General features: G+C 46.5%; 1 protein-coding gene across 7 annotated transcripts in view; it reads right to left on the minus strand.

Annotated features, from left to right (window-relative positions):
* The window catches only part of LOC129867001 (protein piccolo-like), a 102,113-nt gene that overhangs the window by 49,293 nt on the left and 27,306 nt on the right, over positions 1 to 25,514 (minus strand). For all 7 annotated transcript variants that reach the window (XM_055940086.1, XM_055940084.1, XM_055940083.1 and 4 more), the window contains exons 5-9: positions 24,056 to 24,973; positions 22,281 to 23,909; positions 20,690 to 21,808; positions 6,786 to 7,577; positions 112 to 6,541 (exon numbers count right to left, since the gene is read on the minus strand). In XM_055940086.1, coding sequence (XP_055796061.1) covers positions 112 to 6,541; positions 6,786 to 7,577; positions 20,690 to 21,808; positions 22,281 to 23,909; positions 24,056 to 24,973 — 10,888 coding nt within the window. The remainder of the gene's footprint in view (positions 1 to 111; positions 6,542 to 6,785; positions 7,578 to 20,689; positions 21,809 to 22,280; positions 23,910 to 24,055; positions 24,974 to 25,514) is intronic.

Genomic DNA, 25,514 nt, shown 5'->3' on the forward strand with positions numbered 1-25,514 from the left:
ATGCAAAAGTACAGTAAATGCTTATTAAAATCATAATGGAAAACAATGATAACTGAAAAAAATGTCCATTCAGAAATCAAATTCAAGCAGGTCAAAAAAGAACACACCAACCTGCGGATATATTACCAGCTGTCAGGTCTACTGCACTGTCCAAGACTCTGTTATAGTCATATCCAGTCTTTCCATTATAGAGGAAGAGTCCTGCATCAGCCAGATTGGTCTCAGACATGGCCTTGCCGTTCAAGACCTTGAATCCATAGACCCCAGCATGATCATACTGGTAGTGGTCGTCTCTGTAGCCGAAGTGGTTGTCAGGCTGGGTAATAACTGGTGGCTGGGTCCCACAGCTCCCTGTGAAGGGTAGCTTGTAGATGACGTCACAGCACACATTTTTCCCAGCTGTCAGATCTATGGGCGTCCCATCATCCTTTACAACCGTGGTCACCACACCTGGGCTGGTGCCGGACAGAGCCACCATGGCCCTAAGGGGTCTGGATGTGGACAGGTCCACGGCCCCAGCCAGCTCAGAGAGCATGGTCCCCCCATTGCTGATAGCTGGGGCCATGGTCACTGGAAGCCTGCTATCTACTGTGGAGGCTCCATAGGACAGGTTAATTGGTGTCTCTGTGTCTCTGACTGTCACCGTGCTGACGATAGGTGGAGAGTCTACCCGCCTATACACTATCTGTGCCAGAGGCTCGAATGGTTTGTATGTGGTAAGAGGGAGAGGCATGGAGGCAACATAACCCTGCAGATCTAAAGGCTTTTCTGCTGGCTCGCTGGTGTAGGAGGCAATGGTGGCTGAACAGGTGACAATAGTGATGCTATCAGTTACAACAGCCAACGTGGTGGAAGGGGTGATCTCAGCACTCAGGTTAACTATCTCTGGCTGCACTGCCGTATGTCGGCCACTAGAGTTGCTACCGTCGGACTGGCGACTCGATTCCCGAGGCGTCAAGTCCATCCCTGAATCAGTCATCTTTACACCGACCTTAATGGTGCGGAGGTCAATGGCATCACCGGAATAGATCTTCCCGTTCTGTTTGGGAGAGGGCTGGACTTTAGCCAGGTCTGGCTGGATAGGGATGGCCAATGCGTCTGACGCAGGAGCTTGGGGCAGCCTCTCATGAACCACAGATACAGTGGTTCTCTGAACCTCGGTGGTGACCACCTGAGTGACCAGGCTGGGCAGACTCTCCGGGGGCTGGGCTGAGGTGGAGATAGAGGAGGAGTACACGTGGCTCAGGCTGGACACCACCTTCTCAGGCCCACGGATTTCCTGGCTCTCTATCGACTCCTGGTGGAACTTCCTGGTGATGGTGACTGGAGCCACGGGGACAGTCTGGGGAACCTCCTGGCCAGAGGGAACTGACATTCTCCTGGTGTAGGCTTCAGTTGTAATGACCTCCAGGGGGGTCTCATACTCTGATGAGTAACTCAGGACCTCTGATACTGCCTGTGGCGGTTGCACTGCTGAGGGGATGGATTCTCTCCTGTATTGAACTTGGGCAGCATATGCCTCTAGAGGTACCTCTGCCTCTGCAGGCATTGTGATAACCTGGGCCATAGTTAGAAGCTGCTGTATGGTTATAGACGCTCTTTTTGTAGTGGAAGTAGCCTCAGTTGTAACCAACTGGGTGGGTGTTTCATATTCTGATGGGTAAGTCATCACTTCAGCCAATGTGTATGGTTGTTGTGCTACAGAGGATATGGATGTCCTTCTAGTGGTAGTGGCCTCAGTTGTTATAACCTCCGTAGGCATTTCATACTCTGAAGGAAAAGTCATTACTTCAGATGCAGATGATCGAATTGATGGTGTGTACTGCTGTAATGGCATTACCTCTGCCATGGTTTGTGGTTGCTGCATTTCCAATGGTATTGATGCTCTTCTAAAGATAGCCTCAGTTGAAGCCACCTCTATCAGAGATGGTGACTGATGCATGGTTGAGGGTGTAGCTTCAATATGGATTTGGGTGGTCATAGCTCCCGTTGGTATTTCCTGCTGTAATGGCATTTCCTCTGCCATGGTTTGTGGTTGCTGCATTTCTGGTGGTATTGTTGCTCTTCCAGACATGGCCTCAATTGAAACAACCTCTGTAGGTATGTCCAGCTCTGCTGGTAAAGCCATTACTTGAGCCACATATTGTGGCTGCTGAGGTACAGCAGGTGCCCTTCTACCAGAGGCTTGAGTTGCAGACACTTCTACAGGAACCTGTGGCTCTGATGGCATCGTCATAACCACAGACACTGTCTGCAGTGGCTTGGCTGTTGGAGGTTTATACGGTTTCTTGATTGGAGCTGGGACATTGTGTACCTGAATAGGCATCTCAGACCCAGCTGAAACTGTCACCACCTCAGCCATACCGTATGGAAGCTGCATAGCTGATGGTATGGAAGGCCGCCTTGCTGTTGCTAGAACAGTGACTCCCTCTAGGGGTGCTGCTACTTCGACTGGTCCTATTGCTGCTGGTGGTGGTGGCGGCTGCCTCAATGAGGAAACTGATGCTCTCCTGACATTGTCCTGGGCTGAGAAGGCCTCAATGGGTGACTGCTGTTCTGACGGTGTGGTCCAAACCCCTGGGCCGGTCTGCTTAGAGGGGATGATGGACCCTCTTCTGATGGGGGCTTGGACAGTGATACCCTCTGTGGGTGTGCCAGGCTCTGAGGGCAGAGTTATCACAACATACGTATCCAGACACTTGGCGTTCCTTGGAGAAAGAGGGGACCTGGGTGAGGTAGCACTCATCTTGGATTCCACTGGGGTGGTCAGACTCAGAGACAGGGCATTGGGAGGTTCTCTGGTCCTGGGCAGTGTTGTGGCTGTGAATGGCTCTGCTGAGCTGGCTTTCGGGACCACTTCTCTGGTCGTGGGAAGTGTGTGGCTGGCAGTGGGATACACTGGAGGTTTGACACTCTCCCCTGGTCGGTGGCTGAACACCAGCCCTGCAGGGATGGACACAGGCTTGGGGGGGACTGGAGGGGGTGCAGGGGCCTTGTGTACTGGAGTGGGGCCTGGGGTTGTTACAGTTGCCTGTGCCATTGTCAAAGCAGCTGAGACTGGCACTGATGTTGGGACTGAAGGTGGGATGGAAATGGAAGGCTTTTGGGGATAAACAGCTGGCTTTAGTAAGGTGGCAGGGGGTGGTGGAGGAGGCAAAGGAGGTGTTGGGGTATCTGCCAAAGGTATATATGTGTCTGAGCTGTGTTCAGCAGGAACAGAGGGAGCAGTATAGAAAGGAGCAACACTGACAACCACAGGCCTTGCTGCTATCTGACTACTGCCTTCAACCACAGCAGAGGTGGTAGTTATTGCCACTGAGTTTGCCACAAGGTCTTGGGTTATCTGGCTGAGCACCGACATGTTCTCCACATTGGGGACAATGATGACCACATGCCCCTGTCTGGTAGGGGTCATCATAACCTGAGAGCCAGCAATACCTTCTGGCCGGACATCCTCCACTAGCGACTGTACATTCACCACCACAGGCAGAGTTGCTCCCATGGCTATAGTGGTAGTCACGGTCGGGGAGACATTATGGATGGCCCTGATAGAGGTAGGCTCTGCTGAGGTTTGGGGCAGGGAGACTGATGTAGACCTAGGTGGAGGAGGAGGTGGGGCTTTTTTGGTGGAGGCTTGTCTCTGAATTCGGCGTGTCCCTATGGCTGGGACTACTACTGGGGTTGGAGGTGGGGCAGCAGTCTGGTCAGGGACTGAATGCACCACTGTAGCCTGGGCAGGAGCCGAGGATGTCACAGGTAGTGGGGCTTGGGGTGAAACTGAAGAGGTGATGGTAACCAGGTCTGGCATTTGGACTACAACTGGAGCTGGGGCTGGAGTTGGAGCAGAGACTGGAGCCGAAGTTGACATTGCACTGGGAGCAGCTGGGACTGGAGATGTGGCTTCAGAAGGTACTGGGCTTGGTACTGGAGTTGGTGCTGTGACCTGCACAAAAGGTGGACCCTGAACAGACATCTGGGATGGAGATGTAACCAGGTCTGGCATTTGGATTACAACCGGATCAGGTATGTGCACCACCACTGAGGCAGGGACTGAGGCTTGGGGTTGGGCTAGTGGAGCAGAAGCATGGACTGTAGTTGTAGCTGGTGTTGGTGCTTGGGTTGGATCTGTCACCACATCTGGAATTGTGACCAAAACTGTGGTTGGAGAAACAGCCATAATGGGAGCAATAGAAGGAGGGGAGATATCAGCAGGCAGCTGAGCTGCGAAGGGAGCTGCAGCTTTGGCCAGGTCTGGTGTTGGAGTGGACACTGGAGTAGAGTCAGAGGAGAGAGGACTTGGAGCTTGGAAAGAGGAGGAGGAAGTAGGATTGGAGGCTAGACTTGAGTCTGGAGTTGCTGGTGAGGTGGGCGGTGATGCTGGAGAAATTAGTGATGTTGTGGTGGTTGTACTGGTGGCTAGAATTGTCTCAGGGGCAGGAGCTGGTGTAGCTTTCGTCTGGGGAACCTCACACATTACAGTGATGGGTTCAATCTCAGCTGCCTCTGTTATTGGTGTATGTTCTGAAACTGGAGAGGACTCTACCTGTTCTTTAGTCTCAGACTCATCGCTAGGGGTAATATCAGAGGACACTCCCACTCCATACTCCTCTATTATACTATCATCTGTCTCATCCTCTCCAGAGGAACACTGGGTGATCTTCAAATCCGGTATGGGGAAAAGAGCCCTCCTCATAGTCATATCCTGAGGAACTGTTGGCTTGGCAACGTTGACCTCAGGCCGTTTAGGAGGTTCAGAGGGTCGTGGTGGAGCAGGACGTTTCTTCCTCTTAACGTAGGTAGAATCAGCATCTAACATAGGCTTTTCTCCCTCTGCCTCACCAACTTTGCAGCTCTCAGCTGCAGCACTGGATGGTGCAGTCACATGTATTTCTGGATTTGGAGTGTCCATCGCTGACTGAACCCTCTGAAACTCCTGCTCTATCAACATCAGTTCCTTCTTTTTCTGCATCATCTCCTCATACACCTCTTCAGGAGACCTTAAACTTTTCTTCCCCGGCTCTTTAGCATGGTCTTTACTAGGCTGTTCCGGTCGGGCTGAACTAGGTTTAGCTTCAGGCTCCTCCACTAGGGACTCATAGAGGTAGTCCTCTATGGCCATGCCTCCGTAGAGTGGCTCTATCTCAGGGAATGGCTCTGTCTCTCCTTTAGGAGATCTAGCTTTCTGAAGCATCTCCTCATATACCTCCTCTGCACTCTTTAGTGGCTCTGCAGTACTGAACTTCTGTCCTTTTGGGACAGCTATCTTGGCCTCTGTGTGAAACGCCTCTGAATCAGACTCCATGCTAGGAGAATAGTCAGAGCCTGAGGACTTGTGAAACACTTCCATCTCTCTAGCCTGCCTCACCTCCACAGTGGGCGAGGCGTTTTCAATAGGAGACGGGTTACTGGGCGAGGTTACAGGCTTATCCCATTTCCTCTGAGTCTGTAGTTCGTCTTTATTCCTCTTGGACTTCTTGGAGCTCCTCTTCCCCTGCTGCTGGTCTGACTCTTTATGTTTCTCCTGCTCCCTGAGGTGATCTTCTTCCTCCCTGAGTTCCTCCTCTTCTGACGAGTCCTCGATGGTGGGAAGGGACTGGCCAGCCTGCCTGTGCTTGGCCTTGCGGTGCTGTTTCCCCTCCCCGCTCCTCTTGTGGCTGGGGCTGCTGTCGCTGTCCTCCTCCAGAGAAGAGGCTGAGGTGGGAGAGGTTCCAGGGGTGAAGCTGGACACCTGGACACTGGATGACCCCTCACCTTTGGACTTGTCCTCCAGAGACTCTGTGATGCTCTCCACCTCAGCATCTCCATCACCCGTGCTCTTTGTTCGCTGTAACGTCATGTCTTTCTTAAACACAGTGGTGGTGAGCTCAGACCTATCTGCAGTGGTTTTAGCCTCAAATCCTGGAAGAGATGGTCTCCTGGCTGGGCTGTCTTCATTATCCATAATGCCTTTCTTTAGCAGAAGTTTGGATTTGCCTGATTCGTTATCCACCTCGGCCTCCTTGGTCTCCTCCTCTCTGCTCTCTTTCTCATCTTTTTCCTCCTCTGAGAGAAACATCTCCTCCTCTCCTGTCATCCCCATGATCTGCCTGCGGATGAACTCCTCCTCATCCACAGATGAGTCTGGGCTGACTGCCGGGCTGTCTGCTTTGTAGTCCTCGCTGCTGGATGAGGCTGGCGTGCTGACTGCTATCGCACTTAACCTCTGTCTCTGGACCTGGGGCGAGGGTTCGCTCCCACTGCTCTCCTCCATCTGCACGTAATTCAGATGCCTCCTTTCCACATTCACCTCATCCTTGGAAGGCATGGCTGTGTCAGCGGTCGTGTCAATCATAGGGACATTTCTGTCTGTCTGCAACTCCTTCAGCTCTTCCTCTGAGCTGTAGGAGCCCTGTGAGATAGGAAGTATATCTGGTTCATCCTGGGACTTGATACTAGGGTCCTCAGTCTTGGTATCAGGCTCAAATGGACTGGCTGGGCTGGACGGTACCTCAACTACTACCTGGTCTGCTAGGAGGGAGTTTGCAGTTGGCTCTTTCTCCTCCTGAAAATGAAAAAAAGCATCACATTAAAATGTGCTTGTCCTATGCATGGACAAATAAAAACATATGTCTGACACACTTTGCTATCTGTTTTAGTTTATGGATCCTGGAGCAAATTCTATTTGTGTGAACAGTTAAGAACTATGGCAGCAATCTATATTTTTATGGAATCACAATCTTGACTAAAGATTATAGGAATTATGTTACCAACAACACATTGATTCAAACTGTTGAACAAATACTTGCCTCCACAGTCTCCTTCTCAGTAAGAATCTGCTGAGGTTCAGGAAGGACCTCATCCACCTTTTCAACCAATGGAGCGGCCACTTTCTTGATAGTATCAGCTGTTGGGACTGGTTGTGGAGTTACCCTCTCAGCCACTGTGACAGGTACTGGTTTCTGTTGCTTCAGTGGCTTCTCAACCTTCTCCTCTGCTGGCTTCTCAACCTTCTCCTCTGCTGGTTTAGGTAGCTCTGCTGGTTGAGCCTTAGCCTCCACAGTGGCTGGAGTGACAGCAATGGCAGTAGCGACTGTGGTGGGTAGAGGAGCAGGAGCAGTCATGGCCTCAGTCATTGGGACAGCGACAGCAGGAGCAGCTACCACTGGAGTCTTGGGTGGTTCAGATTTAGGTGTTACAGGTTTGGGCAGCTCATTTGTAGGAACTTCTACCACAGAAGACTCCATTTTTGGTGCCTCTGTCTGGGCGATCTTCACCTTGAGAACTTGTGTCTTTGGAGCCTCAGCCTTTGCGACCGCATTGGGAGCTTCAGCCTCAGGGACTTTCACCTTTGGCTCCAGCTCCTTTTGTGCAAGAGCAGGTGTTAGTGTAGGTGGAATGGGCTCTGATGTGAGAGGAACAGCCTGGGCCTTGGTTGTGGTTGCTGCTGGAAACTGGGGCTCTGTCTTGGTGGATGTGGCTACAGGCTGTGGTGTGGGCTGGGCACCAGTCTTAGTGAGTTGTGCCTCGGCCATCATCCCCATGTCTCCCAGCTGACCAGACAGAGCTCTCTGTGTCTGGCAGTTCAGACACAGCCATTCCTTTTATCAACACAGAAAACAACACACAGTGGTTAGTAGTCAGATCATCTATTACTTCTGTCAATAGAGGGGACAACACACAGTGGTTAGTAGTCAGATCATCTATTACTTCTGTCAATAGAGGGACAACACACAGTGGTTAGTAGTCAGATCATCTATTACTTCTGTCAATAGAGGGGACAACACACAGTGGTTAGTAGTCAGATCATCTATTACTTCTGTCAATAGAGGGGACAACACACAGTGGTTAGTAGTGGAATGGAGAAACAAAGGAAACAGCATTCACCCTTCATAATAGTGATTTTTGAACAGCATTCATCAGCGATACAAAAGCAGCAAAATGTCTTAATGTCACTACATACAAATTTCTTACCTTGTCAGTAAACTAATCATATCTTACAGGGAATCGTATTGCTATTTACATGAAATCACTCAACACATCAGCATTGACTTTTGCTCCATTTATTTTGGGCCAGTTGTGAAAAAAAGCATGATCAGTAACTCTGCCTAGAGCAGAGCGTCAGTGGTGCACGATCACACAGAATCACACAATTCTATCACCATGTGTGTGTGAGATATTAGGATATACCATACGCTTGCACAGATAAACCCACATGCACACACAACACTTAAATGATACATATAAACACATGTTCTACTGTAAACATTAGTGTACGTATTCAAAGATGTATATATTTGCAGAAATAAAGATAGCTAACTGTATGAACCCAAATGCATGCATGCAACATTTGTTTAGCTACATAAGCCTGTAGTTGGATCCAACTTTGATTGTGTTTTTCTCCATTGCCTTTTGATGAGGATGACAAAGATGATTCAGTGTGCTTCCTAGATCATGACTATTGGAAGAATATGTACGGCTTGTTCAAGAAAGTCAATGGTGACACACACACACTTTCTCAAGGGATTAGTGCTGGCTCAGAGACCAGTGACGTATATTAATAATAGTTCATGGGGATGTCACGTGCTGATGGGAGCTTTAGCGAGTGATGTAACCCACCTTCTGTCATGGCCAAGCTTAGGCAATGTAGTCCAAACCACACCCAGATGTGCCAGGGATCCCGTGTGTGTTCCCAGAAACAAGCCCAAAATACCTCCACTACCACGCCCTTGTCGTGTGAACATTTGTGGTCAGGGGTCAGAACTAACAGAAAAGGCTTTGCTACGTAGCCTAATGCTTAGAATAGACACAAAACAGTCAAATATCTCCATTTGCACTCTGATTTCCAATATCTTTAGAAAAGGTTTATAAGTGTTCCCATAACATCTCTCAACAGGGGGGACAAAGTGATTTAATACTTCAGAAAGCATGTGGTCACAGTGCAAGGTCAGCACAGAATAAAAAATAAGTTAATTATGATAGCAGCAGATCCATTAGGTGCTTTTGTCAGATACTGAAATGGAAATGCTCTCTTTCTGACCTCACATTTAGGCCAGCTTCACTGCAAGACAATAGCTCAGGCGTACTGCACTATCACACACCGCCCACCACTTGGCTATACTGAAACCATACAAAATAAAAGTCTATTTAAAAAAGCCCCCACGGTAAATGGAATTCCCATTTATTAACACTGAGGATGTAGCCTAACTGTTTTCTGTTCCCTGTTATTTGTCACGTCTACTTCCGCTCCTCCTCTCTGGCACTCAATGTCAACAGTGTACTCATTATTACGCACACATGTCCCCATCGTACCGCGCACCTGTGCTTCACGAGACTCACCTGGACTCCATCACCTTCCTGATTACCTCCCTTATATCTGTCACTCCCTTTGGTTCATTCCCCAGGCTTTATTGATCCAGTTCCTGTGTTTCATGTCTGTACACTACTCGTGTTACTTGTTTTGGTTCATTTTTTTATTAAATTCACTCCCTGTACCAGCGTACACGTTACATTATTGTTCCTATGATTACTGTATAGTTGATTTTATGTATGTTTGTAGTTGGCTCCTCAACTGAGGAGGGGTCACCATTTATAGTTGAATGGAAATGATCCAACCATTATGTTGAATATATAATAAACTGCATTCATCAATCTGACTACATTATTATGTGAATAAATGCAACAGGCCCTGTGAGTCTCTGGAGGATCTAGTCAGGGTAGCGAATAATTACATCACTGACTCAGTATGACTATAATGAACATGTGTCTATGTTGCACCGTTATAGCCTTTTACGTATAGCCCTTTACGTATAGCCTTTTGCGTATAGGCTTTTGCGTATAGCCTTTTGCGTATAGCCTTTTGCGTATAGGCTTTTGCGTATAGCCTTTTGCGTATAGCCTTTTGCGTATAGGCTTTTGCGTATAGCCTTTTGCGTATAGCCTTTTGCGTATAGCCTTTTGCGTATAGCCTTTTGCGTATAGGCTTTTGCGTATAGCCTTTTGCGTATAGCCTTTTGCGTATAGCCTTTTGCCTATAGCCTTTTACGTATAGCCTTTTGCGTATAGCCTTTTGCCTATAGCCTTTTGCGTATAGCCTTTTGCGTATAGGCTTTTGCGTATAGCCTTTTGCGTATAGCCTTTTGCCTATAGCCTTTTACGTATAGGCTTTTGCGTATAGCCTTTTGCGTATAGCCTTTTGCCGATAGCCTTTTACGTATAGGCTTTTGCGTATAGCCTTTTGCGTATAGCCTTTTGCGTATAGCCTTTTGCGTATAGCCTTTTGCCTATAGCCTTTTACGTATAGCCTTTTGCCTATAGCCTTTTGCGTATAGCCTTTTGCCTATAGCCTTTTGCGTATAGCCTTTTGCGTATAGCCTTTTGCGTATAGCCTTTTGCGTATAGCCTTTTGCGTATAGCCTTTTGCGTATAGCCTTTTTCGTATAGGCTTTTGCGTATAGCCTTTTGCGTATAGCCTTTTGCCTATAGCCTTTTACGTATAGGCTTTTGCGTATAGCCTTTTGCGTATAGCCTTTTGCCTATAGCCTTTTGCGTATAGCCTTTTGCGTATAGGCTTTTGCGTATAGCCTTTTGCGTATAGCCTTTTGCCTATAGCCTTTTACGTATAGGCTTTTGCGTATAGCCTTTTGCGTATAGCCTTTTGCCTATAGCCTTTTACGTATAGGCTTTTGCGTATAGCCTTTTGCGTATAGCCTTTTGCGTATAGCCTTTTGCGTATAGCCTTTTGCGTATAGCCTTTTGCGTATAGCCTTTTGCGTATAGCCTTTTGCCTATAGCCTTTTACGTATAGGCTTTTGCGTATAGCCTTTTGCGTATAGCCTTTTGCCTATAGCCTTTTACGTATAGCCTTTTGCGTATAGGCTTTTGCGTATAGCCTTTTGCGTATAGCCTTTTGCCTATAGCCTTTTACGTATAGCCTTTTGCGTATAGGCTTTTGCGTATAGGCTTTTGCGTATAGCCTTTTGCGTATAGGCTTTTGCGTATAGCCTTTTGCGTATAGGCTTTTGCGTATAGCCTTTTGCGTATAGGCTTTTGCGTATAGCCTTTTGCGTATAGGCTTTTGCGTATAGCCTTTTGCGTATAGCCTTTTGCGTATAGGCTTTTGCGTATAGCCTTTTGCGTATAGCCTTTTGCCTATAGCCTTTTGCGTATAGCCTTTTGCGTATAGCCTTTTGCGTATAGCCTTTTGCGTATAGGCTTTTGCGTATAGGCTTTTGCGTATAGCCTTTTGCGTATAGGCTTTTGCGTATAGGCTGTAGCCTATAACGTTTCACTTTACAATATTCAAATGTTAGTCTTGTGAATCTCTTATTTATATTTTTTGATTGAAAATGGGAACAATGGGAGCGATGAAAGTTGAAAATGATTTGAATGTGAGTGTCCAGGCAGGGCAGCATTTTACAACATTCAAATGGTATAGTCTTGTGAATCTCTATGCATATTTTTTGAATTTAAAATGGGAACTATGGGAGAAATTGAAAAATACTGATTTCCAAACTCAATTGACTACATTCTTATTCATATTATCAAAACATGAGATAGTTAAGGGGTATGAACTAGGGACCCTCTGCACACATCAACAACAGTCACCCTCAAAGCATTGTTACCTAGCTCTGCAAGGGCCGTGGCTTTTGTGGAACGATAGGTAACACTGCTTCGTGGGAGGCAGTTGTTGATGTGTGCAGAGGGTCCCTGGTTTGAGCCCAGGTAGGGGTGAGGAGAGGGACGGAAGCAACACTTTTACATACAAAATAAAATATTCCAAAACATGCATCCAGTTTGCAATGAAGCACTAAAGTAAAAAAGCAAAAAATGTGCGAAGATACTTAATTTTTGTCCTGAATTCAAAGTGTTATGTTTGGGGCAAATCTAACACAACACATCACTGAGTACCACTTTTCCTCTTTTCAAGCATAGCGGTGGCTGCATCATGTAATGGATGAGATATTCCTTGGCAAGGACTAGGGAGTTTTTTGGGGGATAAAAAGAAACGGAATATAGCTAAGCACTAGCAAAATCCGAGAGGAAAACCTGGTTCAGTCTGCTTTCCAACAGACGCCTTCAGCAGGACAATATATACACTCAAGTTGCCTACCAAGACAACATTGAATGTTCCTGAGTGGCCAAGTTACAGTTTTGACTTAAATGGGCTTGAAAATATATGGCAAGACTTGAAAATGGCTGTCTAGCAATGATTAACAACCAACTTGACAGAGCTTTAATCCTTTTGAAAAGTCCTTCGCCAAATACATTTAAACTCAGTTTTTCACAATTCCTGACATTTAATCAGAATAAAAATTCCCTGTCTTAGGTCAATTAGGATCACCACTTTATTTTAAGAATGTGAAATGTCAGAATAATAGTAGAGAGAGTGAATTATTTCAACTTTTATTTCTTTCATCACATTCCCAGTGGGTCAGAAGTTTACATACACTCAATCAGTATTTGGTAGCAATGCATTTAAATTGTTTAACTTGGGTCAAACATTTTGGGTAGCCATAAGCTTCCCACAATAAGTTGGGTGAATTTTGGCCCATTCCTCCTGACAGAGCTGGTGTAACTCAGTCAGGTTTGTAGGCCTCCTTGCTTTCACACGCTTTTCAGTTCTCCCTACACATTTTCTATAGGATTGAGGTCAGGGCTTTGTGATGGCCCCTCCAATACCTTGAATAGCCATTTTGCCACAACTTTGGAAGTATGCTTGGGGTCATTTTCCATTCGGAAGAGCCATTTGCGACCAAGCTTTAACTTCCTGACTGGTGTCTTGAGATGTTGCTTCAATATATCCACATAATTTTCCTTCCTTATGACGCCGTCTATTTTGTGAAGCACACCAGTCCCTCCTGCATCAAAGCACACCCACAATATGATGCTGCCACCCCCGTGCTTCACTGTTGGGATGGTGTTCTTCGGCTTGCAAGCCTCCCCTTTTTCCTCCAAACATAACGATGGTCATTATGGCCAAACAGTTCTATTTTTGTTTCATCAGACCAGAGGACATTTATTCAAAAAAGTACAATCTTTGTCCCCATGTGCAGTTGCAAACCGTAGTCTGGCTTTTTTATGCCGGTTTTGGAGCAGTGGCTTCTTCCTTGCTGAGTGGCCTTTCAGGTTATGTCGATATAGGACTCGTTTTACTGTGGATATATATACTTTTGTACCTGTTTCCTCCAGCATCTTCACAAGGTCCTTTGCTGTTGTTCTGGGATTGATTTGCACATTTTGCACCAAATTACGTTCATCTCTAGGAGACAGAACGCGTCTGTGATGGCTGCGTGGTCCCATGGTGTTTATACTTGCGTACTATTGTTTGTACAGATGAACGTGGTACCTTCAGGCATTTGGAAATTGCTCCCAAGGATGAACCAGACTTGTGGAGGTCTACAATTTATTTTCTGAGGTCTTGGCTGATTTCTTTTGATTTTCCCATGATGTCAAGCAAAGAGGCACAGAATTTGAAGGTAGGACTTGAAATACATCCACAGGTACATCTCCAATTGACTCAAATGATGTCAATTAGCCTATCAGAAGCTTCTAAAGCCATGACATCATTTTCTGGAATTTTCCAAGCTGTTTAAAGGCACAGTCAACTTAGTGTATGCAAACTTCTGACCCACTGGAATTGTGATACAGTGAATTATAAGTGAAATAATCTGTCTGTAAACAATTGTTGGAAAAATTACTTGTGTCATGCATAAAGTAGATGTCTTTACCATCTTGCCAAAACTATAGTTTGTTAACAACAAATTTGTGGAGTGGTTGAAAAACATATTTTAATGACTCCAAACTAAATGTATGTAAACTTCCGACTTCAACTGTATATACTGAGATCATGTGAAAGATCATGTGACACTTAAATTGCACACAGGTGGACTTTATTTAACAAATTATGTCCATTTAAAATCCATTTAAATTACAGGTTGTAATGCAACAAAATAGGAAAAATGCCAAGGGGACTTTTGCAAGGCACTGTACCTCAGCACTCTCAATCATGTTGTGGATGAAGGCGAAATCATCATGTTTATGCTTACTTATTTTATTATGCTTCCTTATTATATTTATTTTATTCCCACCATTACATCTTAGATTGAGAAGTCCTTGGATTGTCAATGAACTACAACACAACGTCATTTGCATAACTAATTAAAATGGACAAGGTTCCATGTGACAGAGCACACTTGGCAGGGGTTGTGGAGGAAGGTGAAACAACAGCTCACTCAGAGGGCTGAGGAAAGCCTCTGTGTACCCTGAACAGCATATCTACAGTACCCGGCTACCCAGTCCCACTCCTCTCTCCACACTACCCCTACCAAGTGTGCTCTGTCACATGGAACCTTTTCCATTTTAACGAGTTATGCAATTTTTTAATAATGGATTTAATGGTGCTCCGTGGGATGTCCTTTCTACACTACCCTGTCCCCCGAGTCCCTCTCCTCTCTCTACACTACCTGTCCCCCAAGTCCCTTTCCTTTCTACAGTACCTGTCCCCCAAGTCCCTTTCCTTTCTACAGTACCTGTCCCCCAAGTCCCTTTCCTTTCTACAGTACCTGTCCCCCAAGTCCCTTTCCTTTCTACAGTACCTGTCCCCCAAGTCCCTTTCCTTTCTACAGTACCTGTCCCCCAAGTCCCTTTTCTTTCTACACTACCCTGTCCCCCCAGTCCCTCTCCTCTCTCTACACTACCTGTCCCCCAAGTCCATCTCCTTTCTACACTACCCTGTCCCCCCAGTCCCTCTCCTCTCTCTACATTACCCTGTCCCCTAGTCCCTTTCCTTTCTACACTACCCTGTCCCCCCAGTCCCTCTCCTCTCTCTACACTACCCTGTCCCCCAAGTCCCTCTCCTCGCTCTACACTACCCTGTCCCCCCAGTCCCTCTCCTCTCTCTACACTACCCTGTCCCCTAGTCCCTTTCCTTTCTACACTACCCTGTCCCCCCAGTCCCTCTCCTCTCTCTACACTACCCTGTCCCCCCAGTCCCTCTCCTCTCTCTACACTACCCTGTCCCCCAAGTCCCTTTCCTTTCTACACTACCCTGTCCCCCCAGTCCCTCTCCTCTCTCTACACTACCCTGTCCCCCAAGTCCATCTCCTCTCTACACTACCCTGTCCCCCCAGTCCCTCTCCTCGCTCTACACTACCCTGTCCCCCAAGTCCATCTCCTCTCTACACTACCCTGTCCCCAAGTACTTCTCCTCTCTCCTTGGCTAAATATGGACTAGTCTCTCACACCTCTCCAGCTGGGATACTGGCCTCAGTCCAAGCTGAAGCATCCAATATATTATAGATGACTTGTATATATCCGTAAGATGAGGTAAAGTTGTAATGCTTAGCAACTGCTTTTTCACCAACACATCGGCAGTACATCATGTTAACACATACAAGTAATGGGAGTCGAGAAGGATCAAGATACATGTGTTTGCCAGAGTCGAAGACACAATGTTTCGAGAGGTGAACCTTGCAATGATATGGCTGTTACTAGGTTTCCACTCCAGTAGAGACTCCTGACTCCTGGGCCTACCATCATCCCTTCCTTTAATTAAATACGTTTGAGCAGGAGCTCTGTGCTGAGAGCAGGGGGAGCAGGGGAGCTGTGCAGTCGTCAATTGTGATTAGTCTCAGAGCTGGATTATCAAGGCCTTCACAGTGACAGCTCTCAGGAAGCTGCTATGTTGACACACAGGGACCCCATACCAGCTAGAGCTATAACACCACCACTGCGCATCTGCTGAGCTCTACACTAAATCACACATTCTCTTTAATGCATTGGACCATCAATCAACCAGCTGAAACAATGACGTTTTGCCCCCTCTGCATATTTTACAGTGTGTGACAATCTTTACAGCATTTACAGTGGCTTGAGCGACAAGAGGCATTCATCTTATTCAGCTACAACATAGGCATCGATATCAAATAACACATGTGTGCAACTCAGCATAGAATGCTCTTTAAAACAAATGTGAAACCAGAGAGCCTCTAGGTCCAACACACTGCTGCTGTAAGCAAGCATGAACAATTTGTCCACATGTCAACATAAAGACAACAACAGCAATAGCTTGGCTGCATTACTCTATTCACAAGCACACAGTGCGCCAGCCAAGGCCCCTAGCAGCTGGCGTACAGAAATACTGGAGATTTACATCTGATATCATCCCATCCGAGAGGTGAATTGAATAAAAGTTCAGTGGGTTGTGTTAGTCGCTGTATATTTCAGGCCATCAGAGAAACTCTATTCTTATAGAAGCTCGTGCTGGTAGGTTCCTTATTGATTTCCTGGCAGCTGCCTTTGGCAACGGCTGTAGCTGGCTAATATAGTGTTCTTTTAGCAGCCCCCGAAGTGCTCACACTTCTCATCAATCTGGCCCTCTGATAATAGAGCGTGTTGACCCACTAATCTGCAATAAGCAGAGTGCTTCATTCTAAAGACGATGAGTCCAGGCCCTGCTCTCTCTCTCAAATCTGATGAATGACAAGTCAACCTATTTTCCTTTGAAGACAGGCAGAGAGAAGGGAAAGATTGAGGGAGGGGAGAGAGGGAGAGAAGGGAAGAGGATATGGAGAGAGAGGAGTAAATAGAAAGAAAGAAAGAGGGGACAGGTCTCTAGGGGGAGATTCTATTCCCTCTCCTTCAACTGACAGCCAAGACCCCCTTCAAAATAGCAAGCAGCACTACTTTCCCATTTTGAAGGGATATTTTAGCTTAAAGGATGCACATCACAGTTGGGAACTGCTCCTATGCACAACACACCGATCAACTGCCCTAAAATAACAGAGATATTACTACAGTTGAGCTGGGAAGTAGGATACAGCAGTGACATTCTACATAGCCCTAATTGTATCAAGGTTACTATCGTTTAAGGAAGACCAGGTCCAAGACAGCTCAAGGTCGCACATTTAAATCAGATTGGCTCTGCAGACTATCCTTTCAAACACACAGCCTCAGAAGTCAAAATTAATGTGACTTGAGCTTTGAGACAAACACAGTGAAATATAAAGTGCTATGGTTATAAACCCTACATGAAAGAGCTTGGCTAGAACCTTGTGAAACATACAGTCTGTGAAGAAGAGTTGAAAGGATGCACCAAGGGGTTTCTCCTTATCACCACAGCAACAGCCTGGGCCAGGGCAGGGCCTACAGTGGAACATCTCAACATTTAGAAATTCCAAGCTGAGAGTACAGCAAATGTACCACAGATTAAGCTACTGACCTTGGTTAATAACCTTGGAGCATTTCACTGTGAGTCTACACCTGTTCTGAAGCATGTGACAAATAACATTTCATTTGATGTGGAGGTGGGTGTGATGATTGCTGCCTACAGCTAGGCCTAAAGATTATGAGGTAGACGTGGACCACGACTTGCAGCTATTTTTGTTGTTTACATCTTTCGGGAGTCCTTTTTGTTTGAGAAAATAACAAGTTATAGCACTGTCCTTTTATACAGAGGCTATTGGTGGTACACCTATACTATCAGGCTGCCAACCAGCAATAATGCTTCTCTCACTATTACCCTGTATGGAACATTATAACCAAGCAGCCAGTATAGTGGTCCAATTGCAAACAGCTGTAAACAGACCCAGGGAGGGAACACGGGTGTCCTAGATAACAGAAAACATACACTCAGCCTTTTTGATAAGATCAGCTAGAGTAGAAAGAGAGAGAGGGGAAATGAACAGACTTGCTACTGGCGTTTGCCCATCTAGTTCTAACGCTCCTCCCTCTCTCCTGTCCTCTAACCAAACCACTGCTTTTTATTCTTCTGTAGAGACTAAAAAGGCTTTGGCAGCATGTCTGGCAATCTGAAAAAAAGGTTAAAGAAAAGCACAATGCAGTATGACAATGTGGAGGTCAGCTGCCCCTGCAGTTACACATTCCCAGCCATCGTCCTTCAGTGTTACACAGGCATGTGTTGAGTGGTGTACATACAGTAGTAGCCAGTGTCCCCCTGTATCCCACAACCCACACCTCAGGCTGCATTGTGTGCTCTCCATGAAAGACACGAGGACGAGAGTCGATTATGTAAGAGCCTCATAAAATGGAGCATTATTGTGCCATAATGTTGTATGAGCTAGGCTGAGCCTTGTTGAAAACCTGTCTCTGGGAGAAGTACCACAGCATAACAGCTCAGACACGGCAGAGAGGTCTACTCTCATAGCCCTGTTAGTGAGATTCAACATCCAGGGATATGAAGGTACAGGCTTTTCAACTAGTACACAAATAAAAAAGCTGAATGTGACAAATGCAGTACGTCACCGGCAACAAATACCGATAATCATATATTATCTAGAATGCAACCCCAAAAATATATTAAGCGGGCGACATAAATCTTTGAGTTTCCATTCAATGCTAGCTGCTTTCAGGTTTAATCTGGTGGTATTTTGGTCCTGCCTGTGGAGGCTAGTGCAAAATAACCCACCATTTTATTACAAAGGCATTAGCATCAAAAGATGACCTTAAGAAAAGGTGTCCAGTTGTGTGACTAAGAGATGTTATTACATTGGAACGCTGGTGTATTGGCTAGCTAACCCACTGTATGAACACTGACATCAGAGTGGTGCCATTTGCGTCCCATGTGGAGAGTTTACGCTATCGAAATGATAATATGAGGAACAATAATACTGCATATTGATATGATATGGCTATAATTTGAGGAACCAACAACAATAATAATAATAATAATGCATCTCATTAACCTTTAGGACGTCCTCATGGATGAGTGCCGGGCTTGGACTCAGTCATTCAATCACATATGCAATCGCATGCTCACACACCTGCGAGTGAACAACCAATGGGAAAGACTGTAATGCTAGCTGTAAGGGAAGTACTCTTCATTGCCAGCCTGGAAATAGGGTGTTCCTTAATTAACACTAGCCTACTTTAGTTAACCCAGAGGTGACCGAGAGGCGAGAGCAGCAGCCAACATGTCAGTGCGCGTCAATGTGTTGGTGACAAAAATTCAACACACACGTGCACCACTATTAGCAGCAAACAAACGTGTGGAGTATAATTGAAAGGAGACTGTTGAAGTGCAGGGAGCCAGTGATCTGAGGGGAGCAGATGGAGGAACATACTGCTGCTGTACTGATGCTGTGTTGGAATGAATCCAGCTCACCTCTGCCTATTAGCATATCACAGGGCCCTGCCATCTCTCACGGGGGCTGGAGTCCCCAGCCAGCGGCAGATCCCTCTTGCTAATGCTGTTGCACAACTCTTAATCACTTTAATAATACAGTTTCAGTGATGCCGGACCGCCGAGGCTGAGGCATCGCCTGAGCCGTTATGTAATGTCACATCCACTGAGACCTAACCATGAGCCGTTATGTAATGTCACATCCACTGAGACCTAACCATGAGCCGTTATGTAATGTCACATCCACTGAGACCTAACCATGAGCCGTTATGTAATGTCACATCCACTGAGACCTAACCATGAGCCGTTATGTAATGTCACATCCACTGAGACCTAACCATGAGTCGTTATGTAATGTCACATCCACTGAGACCTAACCATGAGCCGTTATGTAATGTCACATCCACTGAGACCTAACCATGAGCCGTTATGTAATGTCACATCCACTGAGACCTAACCATGAGCCGTTATGTAATGTCACATCCACTGAGACCTAACCATGAGTCGTTATGTAATGTCACATCCACTGAGACCTAACCATGAGCCGTTATGTAATGTCACATCCACTGAGACCTAACCATGAGCCGTTATGTAATGTCACATCCACTGAGACCTAACCATGAGCCGTTATGTAATGTCACATCCACTGAGACCTAACCATGAGCCGTTATGTAATGTCACATCCACTGAGACCTAACCATGAGAGGGATGTCCCAGGAAGAGGCAGGCAGCCATCACCGACACAGAGTGCATTAGACTATGGTTTTAATACTGTTTGAGGCCCCTCAAAAGATAACATAGAGCCACTGTACTTAGACCTCAGTGCTAATGCATTGTCTGGGCAGCTCTCCAGGCAATCCTTTTCCACACATTTCCAATGCAGGGATCAGTCTCTCATCTGTAGAGGTCTCATACTTTGAAATCCATCTCACTCTCAAAACATGGTGGAGAAAATGCTATATTTTGTCAAATATAAACTGCTCTGCCACAAGGAAGAATGAACTCGTCAGCACATTTAATTCTATTGCCAGTTTTTTTTTTTAAACACAAGTCTGTTTGGCTGGAATGGGTGCCAATCACTTAGAATTTCAAGGTTCTTGAAAGCTGCACCACTAGTCCCTGCTGGCCACTAATGTTTTTATTGGCTCTTTACCCACTAAGCCTTTAGAAAGTCTTGAGCGAAACACAACAGCACTGAAAACCGGGCTGTGATGACACATTTTCATCCAATGTAAGACAATAAGAAGAACTCTGTAGCAAATGTAAATCCAAAATTGGTCTGCATGGTCTGGACCTGGATTTGAGCTACAACCAATGCAAAACTATAAGACCTGGCTCCTCTAGAAGCAACATAACTAGTCTAATGCTGGATAATAAAACAGTTTAGTGAGTATATCAACCTCTGCCATGTGCCTATGGGGTTAGCATTTTCTGAACAGTGCACGAGAAATTACACATGCTCAACGTGGTATTGGGGATTACAGAGGCCTTGAAACATCCATAGCAACTCTGAGAGGTATGTTTAAGTTATACACATAATCAAATGTAATTAACATATTTTCACAGTCTTACCTCTGTTTCATGTGGCATGGGGTTGAATCCACAGAGGTTGCAGACAGTGTTCTTGCATTCGGTGCAGGTGTTGTAGTTGGGAGGGTCCTTGGATCCCTTGTTGAGTTCCACCTTGCAGAGTGGACAGGTGGACTGGCCTGCTTTGGGAGATGGTTGGGAAGATGCTGCTCCCTTTGGAGGCTCTGATGGGGGTTTGTCCACGTTGGCCTGTATTGATGGGGGGACCTTGGCCTGCTGGGGTTGCTCTGCTTTTGTTTCCTCTGCTCTCTCAGTAGCAGGTGGTTTGGTCTCCTTTGCAGGGGGCATCTTGGGAGAGGCCGGTGCAGACAACTTGGGGGAAGCTGGCGGTGTGGTGTGGGGCTCATCCTGAACAGCTGAGGTGATCAAAGTGGATGCAGAGCTGAAGATGGAGGAGCCAAAGCCAAACATCTTCCCAGACACTGACTCTTCAGCCTTTGAGGCAGCAGGCTGAGACTTAGGACCACCAAAGCCAAAGAAGCCTCCTGACTGCTTTGGGGGCTTGGCCTGTGGTTGTGATACAGCTTTGGCAGGAGAGGTCCCACCTATTGGAAGCTGTTGTTGAGCCTTCTGCTTTAGGGGATCAGTTTTGGGGCCTATCTTTGGAACTTGCTGGGGCTGTAGTTGTGGTGGGGGCTTTGCATCAGGCTGTTGCAGTGGAGGAGTTTGCTTTTCTGGCTGCTGTGCAGGTGTAGCAGCACCACTGGGTATGGGTGTCACTGGAATTGTTTGGCCCACTGGTTTCTGAACAATTATAGGTTCCTGTTTGTCCTTTGCAGCCACAGCAGGTGGAGCATGTTTGTTTTGTGGGGATCCTGGTGCTGGGGTCTCCTCCTTTTTGACTGCAGCTGTTGATGGGGTTCCTGCCGATATTAATGTCTCCTGAGGTACAGTGGGTGGAGGAATCTCTTTTTGGCCAGCCGCAGGTACTGGAATCTCCTCCTTTTGGGGTTTAGCTGGTGCTGGGGTCAGCTTTTGAGATGCAGCAGGTGTGGAGACTTTGCTTGGCAAGGGTTGGGATTTAATCATCGGCAGTCCTGGGGGTTCCATTCCCCCAAGAGCTCTCTGCATCTGGCAGTTCAGACACAGCCATTCCTTCACCTGAAATAAAATAACGGTGTTGAACATTTTTTTCAACAAACAATCTTGTAGAATTGTATTGCAGTCTGAGGACTTACAGATGCTCTTATCTTAGTTGCTATTTAAATGCTTCATACTAGATGTTACAAACATGTAGTAAAACTACTGCCATAATGCTCTAAATCTGAAGATGCCAAATCAAATGAATAATTTATGTCCGACTGTATTAATACAATTCTTCCAGATTACAATTTGCTTCCAGGAAGATCATGAACAAATATTAGACTATTTGGAGAAAAGCCAATAGTAATAAGAAGAGCTCCATCATAGCATCTTGTATTCCTATCTTACAACTCTGACGAAAGAGATGACTGCCAACTATAGACACTGTCAATGCATAGTTAGTATTCTTAAATAACTGTTGTAAAATAAAGCACAACATTTATGTTAGAGAAGCCAAATTACTTTGATGAAACATAGACTGTTTAATTACCTCTGTTTCACGTGTCATGCGGTTGAATCCACAGAGGTTGCAGACAGTGTTCTTGCATTCGGTGCAGGTGTTGTAGTTGGGAGGGTCCTTGGATCCCTTGTTGAGTTCCACCTTGCAGAGTGGACAGGTGGACTGGCCTGCTTTGGGAGCTGGTTGGGAAGATGCTGCTCCCTTTCGAGGTTCTGATGGGGGTTTGTCCACGTTGGCCTGTATTGATGGGGGGACCTTGGCCTGCTGGGGTTGCTCTGCTTTCTTCTCCTCTGCTTTCTGAACAGCAGGTGGTTTGGTCTCCTTTGCAGGGGGCATCTTGGGAGAGGCCGGTGCAGACAACTTGGGGGAAGCTGGCGGTGTGGTGTGGGGCTCATCCTGAACAGCTGAGGTGATCAAAGTGGATGCAGAGCTGAAGATGGAGGAGCCAAAGCCAAACATCTTCCCAGACACTGACTCTTCAGGCTTTGAGGGGGTAGACTGAGATTTGGGACCACCAAAGCCAAATAAGCCTCCTGACTCCTGCTTGGGGGGTTGCTGTGTGGATGGGATGGCACTACTCTGGCTGGGCTGCTGTGGTGGTGTCTGAGGTTCTGATGTTCTCCGATTCTCTAGTACCTTCTGAGCAGGTGCTGAACTGGCTGGTTTCCCAAGCCCCTGCTTTGGGGGGGTGATTTTGGGGTCTGGCTTTGGAGCTTCCAGGGACTGTACTTGTGCCAGAGGCTGTGCAGCTGGCAGTTCCTGTGCAGGCATTTGCTTTTCTGGCTGCCCTAAGGGTTGAACAACCTCATTCTGCTTGTTTGTAGGTGTGGCTGGTCGCTCCTTCGACTTTTGAACATTTGCAGGTTTCTGGTTGTCAATTGAGATCTCAGTAGATGAAGCCTCTTTTTTCAGTGCGGAGCCAACTGTTGTAGTCTCTTTTGTTTTGAGTGAATCTGGAACAGGTGCCTCATTGCTTTGAACTGCAGCTGGAAGTTGTACCTCTTTAGTCTCTACTGCTGTCGAAAATGGTGCTTCCTTCTTCAGAGGTAAACCTGATTGTACAGCATAGTTATCTTGGATTGAACCTAGTGTTGGGGACACCTTTCTGTTTTGTGACCCTGGTAGTATAGGTTCCTTATTCTTTTGAGGTGAGGCTGGGGCTGGTGCCTCCTTAGTGAGAGGTGAACCAGTGACCTCCTTGATGAGAGGGGAGGCAGAAGTTGGTTCCTCCTTGATAAGGGCTGAGGCAAAAACTTCCTTCTTGACAGGCAAAGCTGTGGTTGGGACCTCATCTGTTACAGACACACCTGGTGGTGTAGGATATTTTTTATTTAGTGGTGAATCTGGTGTTGGAGTGTCCTGCTTTAAAGCTGTAACTGGTGTCTCCCCCATTTTGGATGAAGCTGGTAATGGAGTCTCTTTTTGTGGTGCAGCAAGTGTGGTTCTCTCCTCTTTTTGTAGTGTGGAGGCGGCCTTCTGATCGACAGCAGGTATGGCTGTCTCCTTTTCTTTTTGAGATGCCGGAGTCTCCTTTTGAGGTGCAACAGGTGTAGAAACTTTGTTGAGTAAGGGTTGGGGTTTCATCATGCGGGGTTCTTGGGGTTCCATTCCCCCAAGAGCTCTGTGCATCTGGCAGTTCAGGCACAGCCATTCCTTCACCTGAAAATAAATATTCAGTCACATTTAATTTAAGAGTAAACTATGATAATCAAACTGAAAATAACAGACTGTGTTCAATGGATTTTTAGAAAAAATATTTAAACAAACAAGAACATAAAATACCACATGCTTGCAATTTCATTTACCTCAGTAACATGTGGCATGGGGTTGAATCCACAGAGGTTGCAGACAGTGTTCTTGCATTCGGTGCAGGTGTTGTAGTTGGGAGGGTCCTTGGATCCCTTGTTGAGTTCCACCTTGCAGAGTGGACAGGTGGACTGGCCTGCTTTGGGTGCTGGTTGGGAGGATGCTACTCCTTTTGGTGGGTCTGATGGGGGTTGGTCCACTTTAGCCTGTACTGATGGGGGGGCCTTGGCCTGCTGGGGTTGCTCTGCTTTTTTATCCTCTGCTCTCTCAGTAGCAGGTGGTTTGGTCTCCTTTGCAGGGGGAATCTTGGGAGAGGCCGGTGCAGACAACTTGGGGGAAGCTGGCGGTGTGGTGTGGGGCTCATCCTGAACAGCTGAGGTGATCAAAGTGGATGCAGAGCTGAAGATGGAGGAGCCAAAGCCAAACATCTTCCCAGACACTGACTCTTCAGGCTTTGAGGTAAACTGAGATTTAGGACCACCAAAGCCACCAAAGAAGCCCCCTGACTCCTGCTTGGGGTGTTGCTGTGTGTCTGGGATGGCACTACTCTGCCTACGCCCAGGCTGGCTGGGCTGCTGTGGTTGTTTCTGAGGTTCTGAAGCTCTCCGGTTCACCTGTGATGCCATCTGAGCTGGGCTTGCCGGCTTTTGAGTGCCTGCTGCTTTAGTAGCTTCAGCTTTTGATACTTCAGCTGCAGGGGGAACTGGTTTCCTTTGAGGGGGGCTTGGGATTGGACTGTCTGTCTTCACCGATGCAGCAGGTGTTGCAATGTCCTTTTGGGCTACAATAGGTGTGACAGTGACTGTTTGAGGTGCAAAAACTTTGTTGGGATACAGTTTCATCATGAGGGGTTCTGGGGGTTCAATTCCTCCAAGAGCTCTCTGCATCTGGCAGTTCAGACACAGCCACTCCTTCATCTGAAAGAGCAGTGTTGTGTTAGATACATACTGTTGTTGGATTCTGGGTTAAACTTGGGACATTGCTATCCTAGAGACTGATTTTTACATCAGAAGTTAATGGTTATCTGTAGGAGCCAGATGGCTTTGGAATGTGCTGGGTGGACAGGAGGAAGACACAGGATTGCTATTGGGGATACGGATGGACATCTGTGAATTGGGCAAATGAGGGGTTGAGGTCAGGTCAGATCCCCTTAAGGGAGGAATTATGGTTTATTACCCCATTACTTCCTCTTCCTGTCGAACCATAATTTATGTAAGGATTAGAGAGAAGGAGGAGTACCTAAATTGGAGTATACAGTGGCTTGCGAAAGTATTCACCCCCTTGGCATTTTTCCTACCTTGTTGCCTTACATCCTGGAATTAAAATGTATGTTTTGGGGGTTTGTATCATTTGATTTATACAACATGCCTTCCACTTTGAAGATGCAAAATATTTCATCTTGTGAAAAAAACAAGAAATAAGACAAATAAAAACAGAAAACTTGAGCGTGCACAACTA

Source organism: Salvelinus fontinalis, chromosome 12 (genome assembly GCF_029448725.1).
Source record: "Salvelinus fontinalis isolate EN_2023a chromosome 12, ASM2944872v1, whole genome shotgun sequence".
Classification (NCBI taxonomy): Eukaryota; Metazoa; Chordata; class Actinopteri; order Salmoniformes; family Salmonidae; genus Salvelinus; species Salvelinus fontinalis.